Source organism: Elephas maximus, chromosome 4 (assembly GCF_024166365.1).
Source record: "Elephas maximus indicus isolate mEleMax1 chromosome 4, mEleMax1 primary haplotype, whole genome shotgun sequence".
In the NCBI taxonomy this organism is placed as follows: domain Eukaryota; kingdom Metazoa; phylum Chordata; class Mammalia; order Proboscidea; family Elephantidae; genus Elephas; species Elephas maximus.
In genome coordinates, this window is record NC_064822.1 from 18,020,303 (window position 1) to 18,041,545 (window position 21,243).

Sequence of the window (21,243 nt, forward strand, 5' to 3'; positions counted from 1 at the left end):
TGGTGTTATTTTATCATGGATTCAAAATATCTTCTCTTCTTTGATTTAATTGCAAAGGAGATTTTTGAGAAAGGAAAAAAAATCTCCTTAGGTAGTTTGCCCTTTCTATTCCTAAACTAAGATATACCTAAGGCTGGCAGTTCAAATCTACACAGAGAAACCTCAGAAGAAAGGCCTGACAACCTACTTCTGAAAGATCATTGCCATTGAAAACCCTGTGGTGCACAGTTCTACTCCGACACACGTGGGGTCGCCATGAGAACTGACTTTAACAGCAACTGGCTTTTATACTGAGGCAAATCAGTCTTAATATTAAAAGTAAGAATTGCTAACATTACCTTCCAGGAAACCCTGGTGGTGTAGTGGTTAAAGGTTGGCAGTTCAAATCCTCCAGGTGCTCCTTGAAAACCCTATGGGACAGTTCTACTCTGTCCTATAGGGTCACTATGAGTCGGAATCGACTCAACACCAGCGGATTGGTCGGTTGGTATCACCTTCCAGATGCCATGCTGTACTTCCCAGGCCTCTTCTCATTTAATTTGCATAACAGCCCCATGAGGGAGATGATGATGACTAACCGCATTTTATAGATGAGAAAACTGAGGTTTAAAGAGGGTAGGGAAATTAGGCAGGATCCTACTGCTTGTGGGTGGAAATGCTGTGAATTGGAACTTAGAACCACCTGACCATGCAGCCTGCAGGCAAAGTTCCATGTCTTAACTGCTGTGTTATCCTGCCTTGCTTGGGGAGTCGACAATCTAGTGGGTAAAATAAGTGCACATAAATAAGTAGCCATACTAGGGATATTCCTGGCCATTGCACCTCATGCATGGCCACCACCCTTCCATCACTGCAGACTTGTGTGTTGCTATGAGGCTGAACGGGTTTCAACAGACCTAGACTAAGACTAGGAAGAAAGGCCTGGCAATCTACTACCAAAAATTGCCAGTGAAAACCATATAGATCACAATGGTCCAATCCTCAACCAATTTTGGGGATGGCACAGTGCAGGGTAATGTTGTGTCCTGTTGAGCATGGGGTAACCATGAATCAGGGACCAATTGGACAGCAGCCAACAATAACATAATAGGGATATAGGATTAAAGTTGTGAGGTTTGGATAGTAGTTATTGGGGTAATTAACAAGATTTGGGGGAAAAGGATCAGGTAGAACCTCAGAGGAGATGGTGGCTGAGATGTATCATTATCTTGCCATTCTGTTATTGTGGTGACTTTCGATGAGGCTCATTCAAGCACTATCAAGGAGTACCAAGTATGAAAGATTTTGGGGGGTGGCCAAGGTCACACAGTCAGTCACAGTGGCACTTAAATTCTGACTTCTGTATTAGACTTCATTTTCAAGACAGTATCATCAGCTGTATACCTCTGAGCAGTGAGTTCAGAAAGGACCTCTTTAGCTTGAAGAATAAAAGACTCGTTGCAGAGGGATTTCCTCGATTCATGTGTACTCTTTCCGTGTAGAGGTCCAGCATTGTTGTCTTTGTAAAATGCAGATCTGACCATAGCAAGTCCTGGCTTAAAACCCTCCAATGTTCCGTTTGGCCCTCAAGGTTAATTCCCAGCAACTGTACATGGTTTGCACTCAATTACTAACCTAAAGGTTGGCAGTTTGAGCCCACCTGCCGGCACCCAGGAAGAAAGTCTTGGTACATCTGCTCCCACAAAGGATTACAGTCAAGAAAACCCTATGGAGTACAGTTCTATCCTGTGACACATGGGGTCACCTTGAGTCGGAATCGACTAGATGGCAACAGGTTTGGATTTTTGGTTTTTTAGTAAATGGCAAATGGACAAATGGAACCTTGCACCACGTGATGCTAATTCTGCTGCTGCTCACTTCCCAGCGCTGACACGTTCCTCCTCTCCCCAGTCTGTGCTCCAACCAGAGGAATCCACAGGTAATTCCAGGAAGGTGCCTCCTGGGCCTTTCCATGTGCATCTTCAATCTCTTAGAGGTGACCTGAGTAAGGGTGGTGTTACAATCCCACCCTAATCCTCTTAATGTAAAATTACAGTCACAAAATGGAGGACAACCACACAGTACTGGGAATCATGGCCTAACCAAGTTGATACACACATTTGGGGGCGGGTGGGGGGACATAATTCAATCCATGACAGGGAGACTCATTCTCTAGACTCTCTAGAGAATGATAGTAGATGCTTGCTATTTTTGGTGGTGGGAAAGATGACACGAAATGAGGGTGAAGTGTACACAGTTTGACAAAGGTAAATGATAACACTAAAGTGTACACAAGAAAAAAGAACCTGTTGGTAACTGCTATGGCATATATAATTTTGAAACAACAGTAAAAAACAAACAAAAATATATGTGTGGGTCTATATGTGTGTATGTAGGCATATACGTGTATAGGTATGTATATTTGAGTATATGCTTGTATATATAGGTGTATGCATACATATATGTATAGGCATGTATGTGACATATACACATATATTAATATGTATAATAAAGCACGTGGGGGCACAGTTACAGATACTTCTTACATATAACCAAACACCTCACAGTATTGGATTTCTGAGTTTGAAGGATTAGGATGCTCTTAAGGAGCATCTTGGCCATTTGGCATAACATTGTTCATAAAGTTATGTTTTACATCCTAGTTTGGTGAATAGTGTCTGGGGTCTTAAAGCTTGCATGCAGCCATCTAAGATACAATTATTGGTCTCTACTCATCTGGAGCAAAAGAGAAAGAAGGAAACCAAAGACTCAAAGAAGAAACTAGTCTACAGGACAAGTAGTCTACATGAACCATGACCTCATCTGCCCTGAGACCAGAACTAGATGGTACCCGGCTACCACTACTGAGTGTTCTAACTAGGACCACAGTAGTTGGACCCTGATAGAATGGAAGAAAATACGAAACAGAACCTCAAATTCCTAGGGGGGAGAAAAAAAAAGCAGACTTACTGAACTGGTTAAGACTGTTGCCTTGAGATAGTCTTCAAACCTTGAACCAAAATTAAGCCTCTGAGTAAGCCTTGTAGCTTAATAACAAATAATAAATATCACTTGTAAGTACGGTGCTCTTTTAAAAAATCACCTCTATAAAAAAAAAAAAAAATTTTTTTTTTTCTTCTGAAACCAAAGGGTCAACAATTACTTTAAAACACAGATGAGAAGTAAGGGGGCAGGGAAACTAGATTAATGGAAAGGGAACAACCAGAACAGAAATAAGAATGTACACACCTTGTGAAGAATATAATCAATGTCATTGAACAATTTGTGTAGAAATTGTTCAGTGGAAACCTAAACTGCTACGTAAACCTTCACTGAAAATACAACAAAATATTAAAAAAAAAAAAAAAAAGATGACCTTATACTTTGTCCCAACGGAGACAATTTTTTTTTTAATTTTTATTGTGCTTTAAGTGAAAATTTACAAATCAAGTCAGTCTCTCACACAAAAACTTATATACACCTTGCTACATACTCCCAATTGTTCTCCCCCTAATGAGACAGCCCGCTCCCTCCCTCCACTCTCTCTTTTCATGTCCATATCTCCGGCTTCTAACACCCTCTACCCTCTCATCTCCCCTCCAGGAAGGAGATGCCAACATAGTCTCAAGTGTCCACCTGATCCAAGAAGCTCACTCCTCACCAGCATTCCTCTCCAACCCATTGTCCAGTCCAATCCATGTCTGAAGAGTTGGCTCCAGGAATGGTTCCTGTTTTGGGCTAACAGAAGGTCTGGGGGCCATGACCACCGGGGTCCTTCTAGTCTCAATCAGACCATTAAGTTCAGTCTTTTTGCAAGAATTTGGGGTCTGCATCCCACTGCTCTCCTGCTCCCTCAGGGGTTCTCTGTTGTGTTCCCTGTCAGGGCAGTCATCGGTGTAGCCAGGCACCATCTACTTCTTCTGGTCTCAGGCTGATGTAGTCTCTGGTTTATGTGGCCCTTTCTGTCTCTTGGGCTCGTAATTACCTTGTATCCTTGGTGTTTGTTATTCTCCTTTGATCCAGGTGGGTTGAGACTCCTTGATGCATCTTAGATGTCTGCTTGCTAGCGTTTAAGACCCCAGACAACATTCGCAACGGAGACAGTTTTGTGAGTGAAAGGAAATGCTACTAATAATTACACATAAAATGGGACTGACCAGGGAAAACTGGGACAGGTGGGCATCCTGTTCATAGGGTGTTTGCTTTGTAAAGCAGGACAAGGTGGCAGAAACGTCATGGAGAAGCCACTCCACATAATCGCCTCCTAATGAAAGCACAGCCCAAACTTCACAACAAACTAAGGAAACGTGCACTCAATATAATACATAGAAAGTGACATTGTGCATATTAAAGAAAGCTTAAAAATTGTATCATGCTGGCCAGTTGTCAACAGTAGTGCCCCAAAGTACATGCCCAATTTCCCACGAGTTCCAGGGACTTAGAGAACGCCTTTCTGGCAGGAGGACTGGGGAGCAGTGCAAGAAGGGCTATGAAGAGGTAGACAGCATGTGATTGATAATTTGAGTTCTATTATGCTGTGATAGCTTGTGTGTAAAATAACCATCTTTCAGAGGTTGTATTACAAGATGCAGGGCTCAAAACACCCAGCAAGCCTTTGTCAGTGGCCGGGTGCTCATAAAGCTGTTTGTGCGCTGGCAGGAGCAATAATTTAGGGTTGGAGCTTCTAGTACAGGAGAGGCAAGAGGTGCCTGAGAAGTGGTCATGACCAGAGAAAACTAATGGGGGCAAACCTCACATTACAAAGTGAAAAAGAGTACATATCATTATAAAAGAAATAAAGGGCTTTGTGCTTAGTGTGTTTCTAAACAAAAGAGAGAAGGAAGACCAGAGGCTGTAAAGAAAGGAAGGTGCAGGACTTTGGGGAAAACATGTCTAAAGGGACAAGAAATTCAAAACCAATGTAGAATTAATGCTTACAATGCAGAGAGTTGTATTTCTCATTGTAGTCGTAGTTCACTAACTGTAGTCCTCAGAGCTCCTATCTAGAGCTGTAAGGTTAAATTTCTATGTCGTGAGAGTTTGTATCTTTAGGCTGATTAATACAATTCCTAACTAGAATCACAGACCAGTTATCTCTCATAGACTTCCTCTAGACTTCCTAGTACTCAGCACTCATCCTCAGAGCCAAGTTAGCAGTGAAGGCTCTTGATTTCAGTGCTAAAATTCCCTGCCATTTAATTTATCACTATAGCCCCTTTACTACCTGCTGCCTTTGACCAAGAACTCCCTCAACTCCCCCAAACTGTCCCACAATGGAAATGACTACTTGTACTGGCAGAAATGTAAACGATGAAACTATGAAATTAAAGTTGTTGTTTTAGCTTCCAACCCTTTGGAGCTACCATTAACTTCCCTCTGAATCTAGGTAAAAAAAAAAAAAAAAAAATTTTTTTTTTTTTTTTTTTTTTTTTTTAAGCCAACAAATATGGAGCACAAAAGAGGAGAATGTCCTAGAACTGTTGGGAAATTTTCTACAACAGAAATAGTGTCCTTCTTTCCCTAAAATTAGAAAACGGGACAATGTCTCTGGAGTCCCTGTGTGGTATTTATATGGTTAATGCTCTCTACTGGTAACCAAAACATTGCAGGTTTGAGACTCCTCAAAAGAAGGGCCTGGTGATCTACTTCCAAAAAACTTAGCCATTGAAAACTCTAAGGAGAACAGTTCTACTCTAATACACATGGAGTCACCAAGAATTGGAGTTTACTCCAGGGCAGCAGGTTTTGTTGTTTTTTAATCTGTGCAAGTGAGCACTCTGAGTGGAATTGTGTGCTTATTTAAGTGTGTGAGTCTCAGTGCATGGATAATGAGCAAAATAAAACAAGAACACATTTATCTGCCTAATTTGAGAAATAAACTTCAGCCTTTGTAAAAACTTTCTTAACTCTCCAGGTAATCCCAGAATGTAGTTGCTGTCATAAACACACAGCCTGCCTGGCCAAGTGCTTGGCGTGCTGTAGGGCTTCCGTAGGCACTTGCTGAAGGAATAGCTCTGGTCAACCCTGATGTGATTGGTTGTAGTGAAAGAAAATCTTTCAAAGGAGCCTAAAGGTTTTTTGTCTGGTGTCAGAGTCTGAAACAGCCTCAGATAGCATCACAGGAGAACTCTGATCTTCTCTGTTCACCACATTATCCATTACTTTGTAGTCCTTTCTGCTGTCCCCAACAGACAGGGACACATAAGGTAGGGTCCTACACATACAATAGTGTACAGACTGGACTGCAGTTATGCCCGGCCCTGAAGCCACTAGGTGTGAAGCATGAGCTGTTGTCTAGCAGTGAAGAGCCAGAGCCCGCAGTTGCACTCACATTTCAAAGTTGGGTTGAGGGTACTGAATTAAAATTTAGAGAATGAGGTCATACAATTTCTATATGCATCCACTCCCAAATGGAGCATAAAATGAAGAACCTGTTTAGAAATTTGCAAAGCCACAGAGCTCCTTGGCAGATAATTTAGAAAGCTATGAGTCTAAGTGAAGTGTGAACCCACACCTTTAGGGTTTTTTTTTTCTAATTTAAATATAGTTTTTTTGCAAAGATTCACCTTTCTCTGTCAATCACTTGTCAGACCATCTGTATCTGTACCCACTATCCACATCTGGAAGGGCACCGAGAACAATCTGGTGTGTGGGCTTGTTTGTTTTTAGTTTTTTTCCCCACTATTTCCAAAAATAAATGTTTAGCTGGGATGTGGCATATATATCAAGCCCAGAATATCTGTTTGGTCTACAAGATTGCTCAAGGCACGGTGATTATTTCCTGGCCAAAAACCTACCCTGTGATTAATATTGCAGTATTGGTAGGAAAATATCTCGGTGTGCGACTTTAGGGAAAGTCGTGTAAGAGGGAAACAAAGTGCCTTAAAAATAAAATGATGAGAAAAGGACTAATTTCATAAAAGAGCTCTAAATTTTGCAGCACAACTAACTGATAGCCATGCTTCTTATTCCTGTGAATTAGAATTCTTATTTTCCAAGTCACATATACACACAGCTGTTAACACACAGTTATTCATAGCTCTCATAGCTGCCAGAAGATTATAGCAACGTTCACTTAGGGATTACTTCCTAAGGAATGTGAGAACTTTCAAAAGGAATTTAGGGTGCTCTCTGAGGTGATTGAGGTCCCAGTGTGGTACAAAGGGCTAACGCACTTGGCTGCTAACTGAAAGGTTGAAGGTTGGAGTCCATCCAGAGGCATCTAGAAAGAGAGGCCTGTTGATCTACTGCCAAAAAATCAGCCATCGAAAACCCATTGGAGCCTACTTCTGCTCTGACATGCATGGGGTATCCATGAGTTGGAGTCAACTCAAGGGCAACTGATTTGCTGAGGTTATTGAAAAACAAGAGATATAAAGATAAAAAGAAAGAAAAACTTGCACTCAACAATTTCAATCCTTGTGACAATGACAAACATAGTCTGTTTAACCACCACCCCTCCCCCTTTTTCTATCCCTCAGTGAATCTTAGGCAGACCCCATGACTTTCTAGTCATTTTCAATGTATGAAACTCAGTCCAGTCCAGATTAAAATTTACACTCTCATACCCAATTCTAAGCCCTTCCAAAGGAGAGGGAAATAGGAAAAAACCTCTTTGTTTAATTGATCCAGATTGCTGTGTGCCTGCCTGGCTGTTACCAACTGATCACCCTTGTCCTCTTTGACACAGATTTCCAAATGTTGATTGTCTCATAGGACCCTGTGTCTGGGTTTTCAAACTCATCTTCAGTAAGAGTTCTTTCATTCTTCTCCCATTTTCTCTTTTCCTCTGCGTCCTCCCTTTCTCTCATTGTCCTTCTTCCCTTTCTCTATTTCTTCATTTCTCACTATTAAAGTTGCTGCCATCTGGTCCCCTGGTACTCCCAACTCAGAATCAAGTCTTATAGTATCGCCTCAAGGATCCATCCCTATGATAATAGTAAGCTATCTAGATAGAGTTACCATATTTCAGAAGCTTAACTGAGATCCTGGATTGCTACTTCTGTTCCTCCTACTTGGGATGTTCTTCCTCTCTTAACTTGGGTAAGCCTTTACTCACCCTAGCAGAGGAAGTATAATTGAGTGGCTCTGGAACCAGATGCTTTAAGTTCAAAGACTATCTGTGGGTTTAACAAATGGTAGATATTATTATTACCTATAAGGTCTCAGCTAATTAATCACCTCGTGACTGTCTTAGGGTAACCATCCATACTCTGATTAATGTAAAACTGAGAGATTTATTGAAAGAAAAGAGACAGCTCGAGCTGGGAATAGACTAAACTCCATGTGCTGGAATCCATTAATCGAAAATGGCAACTCAGCGATGATGTTTTATGAGAGGGGAACAATGGATATGAAACACATTTACTTGATTGGTATTTACAAACTTAGATCATCAAAAGACATTACTTGATTGCTAATTACAGGCTTAGATCATCCAAAGACATTACTCAATTGGTAATAGATCTTTTTAAGGTGAGATTTCTATGGCAGGAATTTAAGGCAGGACTTCCTGTAATGCAAGCTAGGTACGGCGATTGGCTTAAAGGATATACGTATCTTTTCTTTGGCTAGTGTGATAATTACACAGGTGTGTGACAGGTAAGGGTCGAAATGTAGTTACACCATCATTACTGGACATTTCTCTCTTAGAAACAGTACAGAGGATGGCTGCCGCTAGAGTGAAAACAGAACCAGCTAACAAGGAATCACACCCAATCCTCAAACTAGCCATTTCAGATCTTATCAGGTACTTAATTTTTTTTTTTTTTAATCCCCTTACACATAACAGATGTCTTCCCTGGCATTCTTGACCTCCCCAGCCAGGCTAGGGCTCTCTGCACTGTTCCTTCCTAGCATCAGAGTTAGAAATTATGTACTTAGGTGTGCCACTATTAACAATTCAATAAAGATTTGTTGAGTGAAGAGTAACTCATAGCGCAGCCTAGTATCTGTTTACTTTGACCTTGCAGTATCAAACCCCTGAATTTTATCCATCTTTGAAATTGTCAGAAGAGATTCTAACCCAACAGTCATCACAAGGAATCAACTTTTCTTGTGTTTTACAAAACTCAACGTGGACTCAGAGTCTTTTTTAAAAAGTTGCCTGAACTCCTGTGTGTTATTTATAGCATGGAAGCTTGAAAACAGTGTTTTAAAATATGTGTTCCTAAAAATCTTTGAGATAAATCCTTGGCCTTTACTCCTAAATGTTATTCCTTTCTCCTGCCTGCATCGAGGTTAATTATTTCCTTGCTTCTCAGGGTAGCCCACCTGTTCATACTGATTTGAGTTTGTGATTCCGTACAAGCAGTGTCCGTTTTAAAGATATACCTGTATTCAATTAGAATATACAGTCAGGGGAGAAAGTGGGTCAAGTTTGAGAGAGACCATCTGTCAGAGTGTGTTTTTAGCTAAAAGAAAACATAAGAAGGAAACTTATAAAAGAGGCTGAGGTATTGTAGCCCACAGGCACCAACAGAGTTCTGTTGTATCCAACTGGTGCCCTTCTTTTTCAGTTATGTAATTGTATCAGATAGCCAAGCAGTTATAGATGTGGAAATGTATGTATGTGGCCTACAAAAGAAGGAAAACACAGGTACAAAACTTCACATGAAATTTTTGCAATCAGGACAACTAAAGTGCTTAATTTTATGTATATGTATATATATATATATATATGAAATTGTAAATATATATGTGTGTGTTTTAAATAACATATACTACATTTAAACCAGTTAAACCACTAAATGAAATACTTAGTGCTTCCCAAATGACAAGTATAAGATCAAACGTTACATAATTTAGCGATTACAGTTTTTATTAGCATTACCAGTAAGTATATTATTTCAACTGAATGAATTCTCCATAAAACTAACATGTGTTCATACACAAAAATATTTTTTAATGTTTCATCATGTTTATTAAAAGTTGTTTTCTAAATTTTGAAAAAAAAAGTGTTTGCTTCCACAAAGTGGCTCCAAAAAATGTAATCTTTTCATAATGATTCACATCATCCTTGTGAACACTGTTGCTGGACTGAATCCCCAGGGACTACTGAGGTGTGTGTGGTCGGACCTGAGGATCACATTTCTGATTTCAACTTTTGACTTTCTGTGGTTCTCATTTAACCTTCGTTAGTTATTTCCTCTAGTGTTTTTCATACTTATAGTTGTCTTGATATATATATGAGGATGATTCAAGAGGTCTTTGTCTTTAAGGTTCTGATTCTTGTTGCAACTTCAAAGCTTTTTTTTTTAACATAATTGAGCTTTGACATCTATATATTAAGCAAAACAAACAAACCTTAGTCTTGATAAGTGCAGACATGATTATATATAAAATTTACTCTTTCCTAGTAGCAACTCCATTTAATATCTATTATCCAGGGGAGGAGCCAAGATGGTGGCTTAGTCAGATGCACCATACCATCCCTCTACAGAGTTTTTGTTGTTGGTGTAGGGAATCCAACTGGTTTTTGTATGTTGATCTTGTACTCTGCCATTTTGTCAAATTCTTCTATTAGTTCCAATAGCTTTCTTGTTTAGTCTCTCAGATTTTCACTGGAGAATTGTACCAAACATTCAGGGAAAAATTGATACCAATACTATTCAAACTATTGCTAAACACAGAAATGGAATACTCCTGAATTCATTCTATGAAGAAGGCATAACCCTGATATCAAAACCAGGGAAAGACACCATTGAAAAAGAAAAATTATAGCCCAATATCCCTCATGAATGTAGAAGCAAAAATTGTCAACAAAATTCTAGCCAATAGAATTCAACAACGTATCAACAAAATAATACATCATGACCAAGTGGAATTCATACCAGACATGCAAGGGTGGTCCAACATTAGATAATCAATCAAGGTAATCCACCACATAAAGAAAGAACAAGAATCACATGATCAACTCATTCAATGCAGAAAGGGCATTTGATAAACTCCAACACTCATTCTTGATAAAACCTCTTAGGAAACTAGGAATAGATGGGAAATTTCTCAACACAATTAAGGACATGTATACAAAACCAGCAACCAACATTATTCTCAACAGAGAGACACTGAAATCATTCCCCTTAAGAACAGGAGCCAGACAAGGATGCCCTTTATCAGCACCACACTTATTCAATATTGTACTGGAAGTCCTAGCGAGAGCAGTAAGGCAAGAAAGGGAAATAAAGGGCATCCAAATTGGTAAGGAAGAATTAAAACTATCCCTATGCCCAGAAGATATGATCATATACATAGAAAATCCCAGAGACTAAACAAGAAAGTTATTGGAATTAATAGAAGAATTCTACAAAGTGGCAGAGTACAAGATCGACATATGAAAACCAGTTGGATTCCCTACACCAACTACGGGAACTCTAAAAATGAAATCAGGAAAACAGTACCATTTACAGTAGCCCTCAAAAAGATAAAAGACTTAGGAATAAGTCTAACTGGAGAGGTAAAAGACTTACACAAAGAAAACTACAAGACTCTACTGCAAGAAACCTACATAGATGGACAGGAAGACTTAACATTGTGAAAATGACAATAATTACCCAAAGTGATCTACAAATATATGCAATCCCAATCCAAACTCCAACATTATTCTTTAAGGAGAGAGAAAAACTTATTACCGACTTTATCTGAAAAGAAGGCCCCTGGATAAGCAAAGTATTACTGAAGAAGAACAAAGTAGAAGGCCCTACATTCCTCTATCTCAAACCTACTACATAGCCACAGTAGTCAGAGCACCCTGGTACTGGTACAATGACAGACACAGAAACCAATGGAACAGAATTGAGAACCCAGAAGTAAATCCATCCACCTATGGACAGCAGATCTTCAACAAAGGGCTGAAGTTCATTAAATGGGAAAGAGAAAGTCTTTTTAACAAATGGTGCTGGCAAAACCGGATATTCATTTGCAGAAAAAATACCTCACGCCATACACAGAAACTCACTCAAAATGGATCAAAGACCCAAATGTAAAACCTGAAACTATAAAGATCATAGAAGAAAAAAATAAATGGCATAAATAGAATATGAAACATAACTAAAATTGCACAAACAGCAGAAGATAAACTAATGTCTAATCTTTTGGGCTCCCACCTGACTTTAGAGACCATCTGAAGAATAGATTTGATGCACTGAACACTAGTAACTGAAGACCAGACAAGTTGTGGAATGACATCAAGGACATCATTCATGAAGAAAGCAAGAGATTATTATACCAAAAAAATTAGCTGATGTTCAACCATTTCAAGAGGTGGCATATTATCAGGAACTGATGGTACTGAAGGAAGAAGTCCAAGCTGCTCTGAAGGGATTGGCAAAAAACAAGCTCCAGGAATTGATGGAATATCGATTGAGATGTTTCAACAAGCAGATGCAGCACTGCAGGTGTTCACTCATCTATGCCAAGAAATATGGAAGACAACTTCCTCGCCAACTTACTGAAAGAAATCCATATTTATGCCTATTCCCAAGAAAGGTGATCCAACTGAATGTGGAAATTATAGAACAATATAATTAATATCACACTCAAGCAAAATTTTGTTGAAGATCATTCAAAAGTGGCTGCAGCAGTATATCGACAGGCAACTGCCAGAAATTCAGGCCGGTTTCAGAAGCGGACGTGGAACCAGGGGTATCATTGCTGATGTTAGATGGATCCTGGCTGAAAGCAGAGAATACCAGAAGGATGTTTAAAAAAAAAAAAAAATTGTTTACCTGTGTTTTATTACTATGCAAAGGCATTCGACTGTGTGGATCATAACAAATTTTGGATAACATTGCAAAGAATGGGAACTCCAGAATGCTTAATTGTGCTCATGAGGAACCTTTACATAGATCAAGAGGCAGTTGTTCATATAGAACAAGGGGATACTGATTGGTTTAAAGTCAGGAAAGGTGTGCATCAGGGTTGTATCCTTTCACCATACCTATTCAATCTGTATGCTGAGCAAATAATCCGAGAAGCTGGACTATATGAAGAAGAATGGGGCATCAGAATTGGAGGAACACTCATTAACAACCTGCATTATGCAGATGACACAACCTTGCTTGCTGAAAGTTAAGAGGACTTGAAGCACTTACTGATGAAGATCAAAGAACACAGCCTTCAGTATGGATTATACCTCAACATAAAGAAAATAAAAATCCTCACAAATGGACCAATAAGCAACATCATGATAAATGGAGAAAAGATTGAAATTGTCAAGGATTTCATTTTCCTTGGATCCACAATCAACAGCCATGGAAGCAGCAGTCAAGAAATCAAAATATGCATTGCATTGGGTAAATCTGCTGCAAAGGACCTCTTGAATGTGTTGAAGAGCAAAGATGTCACCTTGAAGACTAAGGTGCGCCTGACCCAAGCCATGGTATTTTCAATTGCATCATATGCATGTGAAAGCTGAACAATGAATAAGGAAGACCAAAAAAAAAATTGATGCCTTTGAATTGTGGTGTTGGCAAAGAATATTGAATTTACCATGGACTGCCAAAAGAACAAACAAATCTGTCTTAGAAGAAGTACAACCAAATGCTCCTTAGAAGCAAGGATGGTGAGACTGCATCTTACATACTTTGGATATGTTGTCAGGAGGGAACAGTCCCTGGAGAAGGACATCATGCTTGGCAGTGTACAGGGTCAGCAGAAAAGAGGAAGACCTTCAAGGAGGTGTCCTGACACAGTGGCTGCAACAATGAGCTCAAGTATAACAACGATTGTAAGGATGGCTCAGGACTGGGCAGTGTTTCGTTCTGTTGTGCATAGGGTCGCTATGAGTCAGAACCGACTCAGCGGCACCTAACAACAATAACAACAATCTTTTGGGAGCTTTTTGATATGCTTATTGGATATCAAAAAGCATCCAAAAGTCGGAATCAACTCGACGGCACTGGGTTTTGGTTTGATTTTATTGGATATTTGCATATCTTTGTGAAGTTTCTGTTAAACTATTTTGCCCATTTTCTAAAATGGGATGGTTTGTCTTATTATCAAGGTATAAGAGTTCTTCATATATTTTGGATACAAGGCAGATAACTTGTTTGGAAATATTTTATCCCCATTTGTGGCTTCCTTTTTTTTTTTCTTAACAGAGAGCTAACAGCTTATTTCAGTGAGCTAAAATTTTTAATTATGATGAAAAAAAATTTATCCTTTTTTTCTTTTATGGCTAGTGCTTTCTATGTCATGTCTGAGAAGTGTTTGCCTACACAAAAAACCTTAAAAATCATCTCCTTTGTTTCTTTTAGAAGCTTTGTAGTTGTGGTTTTTACATTTAGATCTATTATTCACTTTGAGATAATTGTTGTGTATGGTATGAGAAAGGGCTCAGAATTTATTTTTTCTGATAGAATTTCCAGTTTTTTCAGCACCATTTGTTAGAAAGACTGTTTTCTCCATTGAATTGCTTTGGCATCTTTGTTGAAAATCAATTAATCATACAGGTATGATTCTATTTCTGAACTCTCTACTTCGTTACATTGGCCTATTTATCCTTATGCCATTATCATGTTGTATTTGTTCTTAATTATTTATATTGTTTTGACTATACCAGGTTCTTTAAATTTCCATAAAATTTTTGGAATTATCTTTCAATCTCTACTAAAAAAATCCTACCATTGGGCTGTTGATTGGATTTGTGTTCAATCTATAGGTAAACTTGAGGACAATTGAAACAGAAATACTGAGTCTTCCAATCTATGAATATAGTATATCTTCCCATTGATTTATGGAGCCCTGGTGGCACAGTGGTTAAGAGGTTGGCTGCTAACCAAAAGGTTGGCAGTTTGAATCCACCAGCCGCTCCTTGGAAACCCTGTGGGGTAGTTCTGCTCTGTCCTGCTTGGCCTGGGCTTCCATTGATTTAGATCTTCTTTCATTTCATTCAGTAATGTTTTGTAAATTTGAGTGTGGAGGTTTGGCTTTTTTTTTTTTTTTTCAAGTTATACACTTTTTTTATGATAACAATATTATTTCTTTAATTTCATTTTCTGATTATTCATTGTTAATACATAGGAACAAATTGATTTTTACATATTAAAATTGTAGCCTGTGACCTTGTTAAATTCACTTACGATTTCTATTAGCTTTTTAAATCATTCCTTTGAAATTTCTGTGTATGCTGTGTCATTTGAGTTAAGATAGTTTTACTTCTTTCTTTCTGATCTATATGATTTTATTTATTTTTCTTCCCTTATTACCCTAAAAAAAAAATTTTTTTTTTTTTTTATTACCCTAACTAGGACCTCCAGTACAATGTTTAATATAAGTGGTAAGAACTGACATCCCTGCCTTATTCTGAATTCTAGAGAAAAATCATCCAATCTCTCACCATTAATATAATATTAGCTGTAGATATGTAGATATGTTCCTTATCAGTTTAAAGAAGTTTTCCTCTAGTCATTTGTTGAGAGTTTTTTTAATAATAAATGGGTTTTGAATTTTTTCAAATGCTTTTTTTTCCAAATACATTTTATACATTTATTTGGATAGTAATATGATTTTTATACTTTATTCTGTTAATGTAGTGAATTATATTAATTGGTTTTCAAGTATTAAACCAATTATGTCTTCCTGAGATAAACCACACTTGTTCATGATATCCATTTTGTATACTGCTGAACTCAATTTGCTAGTATTTTGTTTTAAGGATTTTCATCTTCTCACGAAGGCTCTTTGGTCTGTAGTTTTCTTGTAATGCCATTGTCTGCTTTTGGTTTCAGGTTAACTTTAGCTTCCTAAAATGAGTTTGCTATTTTTTCTTCCTTTTGTGTTTTCTGGAAAATTTTGTATAGAATGTTTATAATTTCTTTCTTAAATATTTGGTGAAATTCACCTGGGAAGTTATCCGGGCCAAGAGTTTTAATGTGAGAAGCATTTAAGCTGTGAATTCAATTTATTTAGTAAATGTTAGGCTCTTCAGTTTATCTACTTCTCCTTCAATGAACTTTGATAGTTTGTGTCTTTGAAAGAATTTGTCCATTGCATCTAAGTTTTACATTTAGTGGCATAATATTGTTCACATTATTCCCAGTTATCTTGCTTAATGCCTGCAGGAGCTGTAGTAAAATCCCCACATTTATTTCTGATTTAGTAATTTGTGGTTTTCCCTTTTTTCATGATCAGTCTAAGAGTTTATAAAATTTATTCAAGAAAAACTTTTGGACTCATTGATTTTTTTTCTATTGGCTTTTCCATTTTCTATTTCATTGATTCTTCCTCTTTTGAGAAATTTATCTACTTACTTTGTGTTTAATATGTTTTTTGTGTTTTTTTTTTAAGCTTCTTATGGTTGAGGCTTAGGTAATTGGTTTTGGACCTTTTTTATAGTATAAACATAAATTCAGAGCATATAACTTAGAACATAAAAATAGGTATCTCTTTAAACATTGCTATAGTTCTATCTCATAAATTGTAATATGTTGTGGTTTCATTATCATTTAGGATGAGGTTATAATTTTCCTTGTGATTTCTCTTTTGACCCATGGCTTATTTAAAATGGAGTTGCTTAATTTCTGAATACGTAAAGATTTTCCAGGTATCTTTTTGTCACAGTTATTTAATTAACTTCTGTTGTGGTCAGAGTATATACTTGTATATTTCAATCCCTCGAAATTATCGAAACTTGTTTTACTGCCCGACATACAGTCTATCACAGAGGATGTACCAAGTGGACTTGAAAGGAATGTGTATTCTGCAGTTCTTGGTTGGAATGTTCTATTAATGTTATTTAGGTCAAGTTAGCTGATAGTATTGTTTAAATTTTAATTCTGTACCATTTTTTCTGAAAACTTGTTATATCAGTTACTAAAAAATGAGCGTTAAAATTTGTTAACTGTGATTGTATGTTTACCACCCATTTAATTTTTTAGTTTTTTATTCATATTGTTTCAAATTGTTATTTGGTACATACATATAAAAAATTACTATAGCCTCTAGCTGACTTGTTCATTGTGAAATGCCTCTCTAATTTCTGGCAATACTCCATATTTTGAAATCTACTTTGTCTATTGTTAATTTAGTGGCTCCGCTTTTCTTATGATTAATATTTGCATGGTATATGTTTTTCCATATTTTAATTTTTAACCTAACTTTGCCTTTATATTTAAAGATTTTCTGTAGGCATCAAGTAGATAGGTTTTGTTTTTTTAATCTAGCTTAATATCTCTATCTTTTAATTGAGGAGTTTAACCCATTTACATTGAATGTAATTATTGATAGGCTTTAGTTTAAGTTTACCATATTGCCAAAATTTGTTTTTTATATTTTCCATCTAGTCTTTGTTTCCTTTTTTCTCCTTTCCTGCTTTTTTAAAAATAATTTTTATTATTATTCTATTTATTTATTTTATCTCCATTAAATTTCCAGCTGTGTCTCTTTGTATTATTTTTAGTGCCTAATACAGAGATTAAAACATGCATGTTTAACTTGGCACAGACTACTACCTCATGAATAAAGGAAGAACCTTACAACCTTACAATATACAACAGTATAATTGTATTTACCCCTCCCAAACTTTGTGCTTTTGTTCTTATATATTTCACTTCTAAATACATAATAAACCCGTTGCCGTTCAGTCAATTCAGACTTATAGCGACCCTATAGGACAGAGTAGAACTGCCCCATAGGTTATCCAAGTAGCAGCAGGTGGATCTGAACTGCCAGCCTTTTGGTTAGCAGCAGAGCTCTTAACCACTGCACCACTAAACCCATTGCCGTCGAGTAGATTCTGACCCATAGTGACCCTATAGGGCACAGGAGAGCTGCCCCATACAGTTTCCAAGGAGTGCCTGGTGAATTTGAACTGCTGACCTTTAGGTTAGCAGCCGTAGCTCTTAAACCATTATGCCACCAAGGTTTCCACTAAAACCCCAAAAAACTAGTGCTCTTCAAATACATAGTAACCAATGAAATATATTTTTATTACTTTTGTTTTCAAGAGTTAATAGTCTTTTAGTGAAATTTAAAGATGTATTCTGTCATTCCCATCATAGTTTCTTTGGTATTCAATGTGTCTTGTTTCCCTAGCTACTTTGAAAAATACCTCCCTGTCTTTCCAGCAATTTGACTATGATGTGCGTTGGCATAGTTTTCTTTGAATTCATTCTACTTGAGATTAATTGAGCTTCTTGGATGTGTGATTTAATGTTTCTCAACAAATTTGGAAACATTTTCACCATAATTTTAAATATTTGTCCTACCTTAATATTTTTTTTCATTCTTTCTGGAACTCTGATTATTAAATTGTCCAACAGATTGATGACTCTGTTAATTTTTTCTTAGTTTTTTTGTTTCTCCCTCTGCTTCAAAGTTTTGATAGTTTCTATTGCCCTGCCTTCAAAGTTGCTCATCTTTTCTTCTGCAATATCCAATATGATATTAAACCCTTCAGTGACCTTTTTCAGGTATTGTATTTTTTAGTTTTAGAATTTCCATTTATTTAATTTTTATAGTTTCCATTTCTCTAGCAAGATTCTCCCATCTGTTCACTCATTATGTCATATTTTTCTTTAAACCCTTAAATCCATTTATAACATCTATTTAGAGTCCTTATCTGCTAATATCAACAGCTCTGTAATCTCTGGATCTTTTTAAGCTGACTATATCTGTTTATGCTGACTATAGGTCCTACTTTTCTGCTTCTATGTCTAGCAATATTACTATACTTATTACTAACATTATTATTTGTGGGACATTGTGAATACTATGCTATTGAGATTCTGGGTTTCGTTGTGTTTCTTCCATTTCATCTGGCAAACAGTTAAAATACTGACCAATCAGCTTGATCTTTTCAAAGCTTATTTTAAATTTTTCTTTGTTAGAAAATGCCTAGAGTAGTTTTAATTCTAGAACTAGAGTATTCTAGTCCCAAGACATGATTTTTCTAAGATCCTGATGAAATTTCCAGGGTATCCCCATTCTGCCTGATCACAATGCCTACGTCTTTCAGTACTGTGTAAACTCCTGAAGTTTCAAAGCTCCTTCTGGCAGCTGTTCTCTGCCAGACGTTACAGAGTCTCCCACTGGTCATGTGCAGCTTAGTACTTAACCAGAGACTTAAGTGATTTGCACAGAGATCTCTGGAGTCATTTCCCTCTGTGTGTAGCTTCTTTGTGCCCTCAAATTCTAGTCACCCTCAGAATTATAAGCTTTTAGCTTTATCTTCTTGGTTTATTAATATTGTCATTTTTTAACTTACTGTGCTTTAGATGAAGATTAATTTCTCATTAAACAATTAATACAAAAATATTGTTTTGTGACATTGATTGCCAACCTCCTGACGTATCAATACTCTCCCCTTCTTGACCTTGGGCTCCCCATTTCTATTTGTCCAGCTTTCCTGTCACCTCCTGCCTTTTTGTCCTTGCCCCAGGCTGGTGTGCCCATTGAGCTACGTGTATTATTGTTAGTTTTATGGGCCTGTCTAATCTTTGGCTGAAGAGCAAACCTCAGCAGTGACTTCAGTACTGAGTTAAACGGATGCCCGGGGTCCATACACTCAGGGTGTCTCCAGTCTCTGTCAGACCAGTAAGTCTGTTTTTTTGTTTGTTTTGTGAGTTAGAGTTTTGTTCTACATTTTTTTCTACTTCTGTCTGGGAGCCTCTATTGTGATCACTGTCAGAGCAGTAGGTAGGTAGTGGTAACCAGGTACCATCTAGTTGTACTGGATTCAGTCTGGTGGAGGCTGTGGTAGTTGTGGTAGGACCAGTGGAATATCTTAGATGGCTGCTCACAAGCTTTTAAGATCCCGGATGCTACTCACCAAAGTAGGATATAGAACATTTTCCTAATAAACTGTATATGCCAATTGAGCTAGGTGTCCCCTGTGTTGTGTTGTTTTTGAGCTCAAGCTTTCCACTATTAGAAAGTTGCTCCAGGCAGGAAACTTGGGAAATTGTGGGACTTATCTCACAATCTTTCCTTTTTACAGGGTTCATAATTATCCACTGCTTTTATTTTTTTTTTTGTTATCCAACCTCTGAAAACAGTTGCTTCATTTATTTTGTCCAGTTTTATTACTGTTTACAATGAGACAGCTAGTCAAATGCCAGCTACAACATCATGCCTGTTCACTCATTAATTATTCTTCCTTCCTGTTCTCTTTAGGAATGAGATATAGACTTGGGATCATTCAACATACTCATCTCTTTTCTGCTCGCTTTGTGGTGGGGGGGGGGATATGCTGCATTTACAGTCTTCCCTTCTTCATCTGAATAGATCAGAAAAATGATAAGATAAAACTGAGAAATTGCTACAGGTTGTTCTGCTCGGTGGTGTGATTGGAATTGGGAAGGGTGGAGAACTAGGTCTCCCGTTTCACATGAGGGGTGTTCCTCAGCATGGCCTATTCCTTGGGTTTTCATATAGCCCTGCTAACTTTTTTATGAATACATTGTGGGTGATTGCTTCTGGAAAAAGCTTATGTAATTTTCCTACTAAATGTTAACCATATCCTAAATTTAAATGCTTTTTTTGTCTAGGCTTATAAAGTATTTAGTGCACTATTCTTTTAGCTTCCCTGTATTTGTGGCCCTAGAAGCAGGGCAGATGATACTCTCCTGATTTTATAGACAAATGAAGCATAAAAAAAAAAACAAAACAAAAAATGAAGCATAGGGAGGGTCAATAAAGTTTATCAAAGACAAGGTAAAGAAGAAAATCCAGGGACTTCAGAGCAACTTCTACTCTAGTGAATACAGATAGAAAGATAAGGAGCTTCTTAAGTAGCCTGTGCTCAAAAAGGAGGACAACCACAGCTGGGTACAAAGGGACACACCCTGGGCTTGCCATTTAACTTCTCAATGTCTTAATTTCTTCACCTAGAATATATACCTAAAAAAAAAAAAAGTCCTTGGTAATTGCACAGTGTAACTGATAACCAAGTAACCAGTATCCTTCGTTTGTGTAGTCCTTGGGATTTGGCAAGTGAGTGTATTGACACTTAATACTTTAACCATAGATTCCTAATGCTTCAACCTGTAATTCAAGACCTCAGAGGACCCGTGAGTCCCTGATTATATGAAAAATTACTGGTATATCCATACGTGTTTTTCAGGGAAAAGGAACTACAGTTTTCATCCTGCTCAGAGATAATCCTTAGCCCAAACAAAAAACATTAAGTAAACTCTTCGCTCAGGACATTTTCATTTCTAAACAGGTGATTAAGATAATGACAAAATCTTAAATCCCTGGCAGTTATTCCAGCAAGTGTCTCTTTCTCTCAGCCCTAGGACAGGGTAGCTGTTCTCTCAAACAGTT

General features: G+C 37.5%; 1 protein-coding gene across 1 annotated transcript in view; it reads left to right on the top strand.

The window, feature by feature from the left end:
- The first annotated feature begins 1,806 nt into the window (after window positions 1-1,806).
- The window catches only part of ADARB2 (adenosine deaminase RNA specific B2 (inactive)), a 333,805-nt gene continuing 314,368 nt past the window's right edge, over window positions 1,807-21,243 (top strand). The window contains exon 1 of the mRNA XM_049881621.1: window positions 1,807-1,918. Within this exon, the coding sequence (XP_049737578.1) occupies window positions 1,807-1,918 (112 nt within the window). The remainder of the gene's footprint in view (window positions 1,919-21,243) is intronic.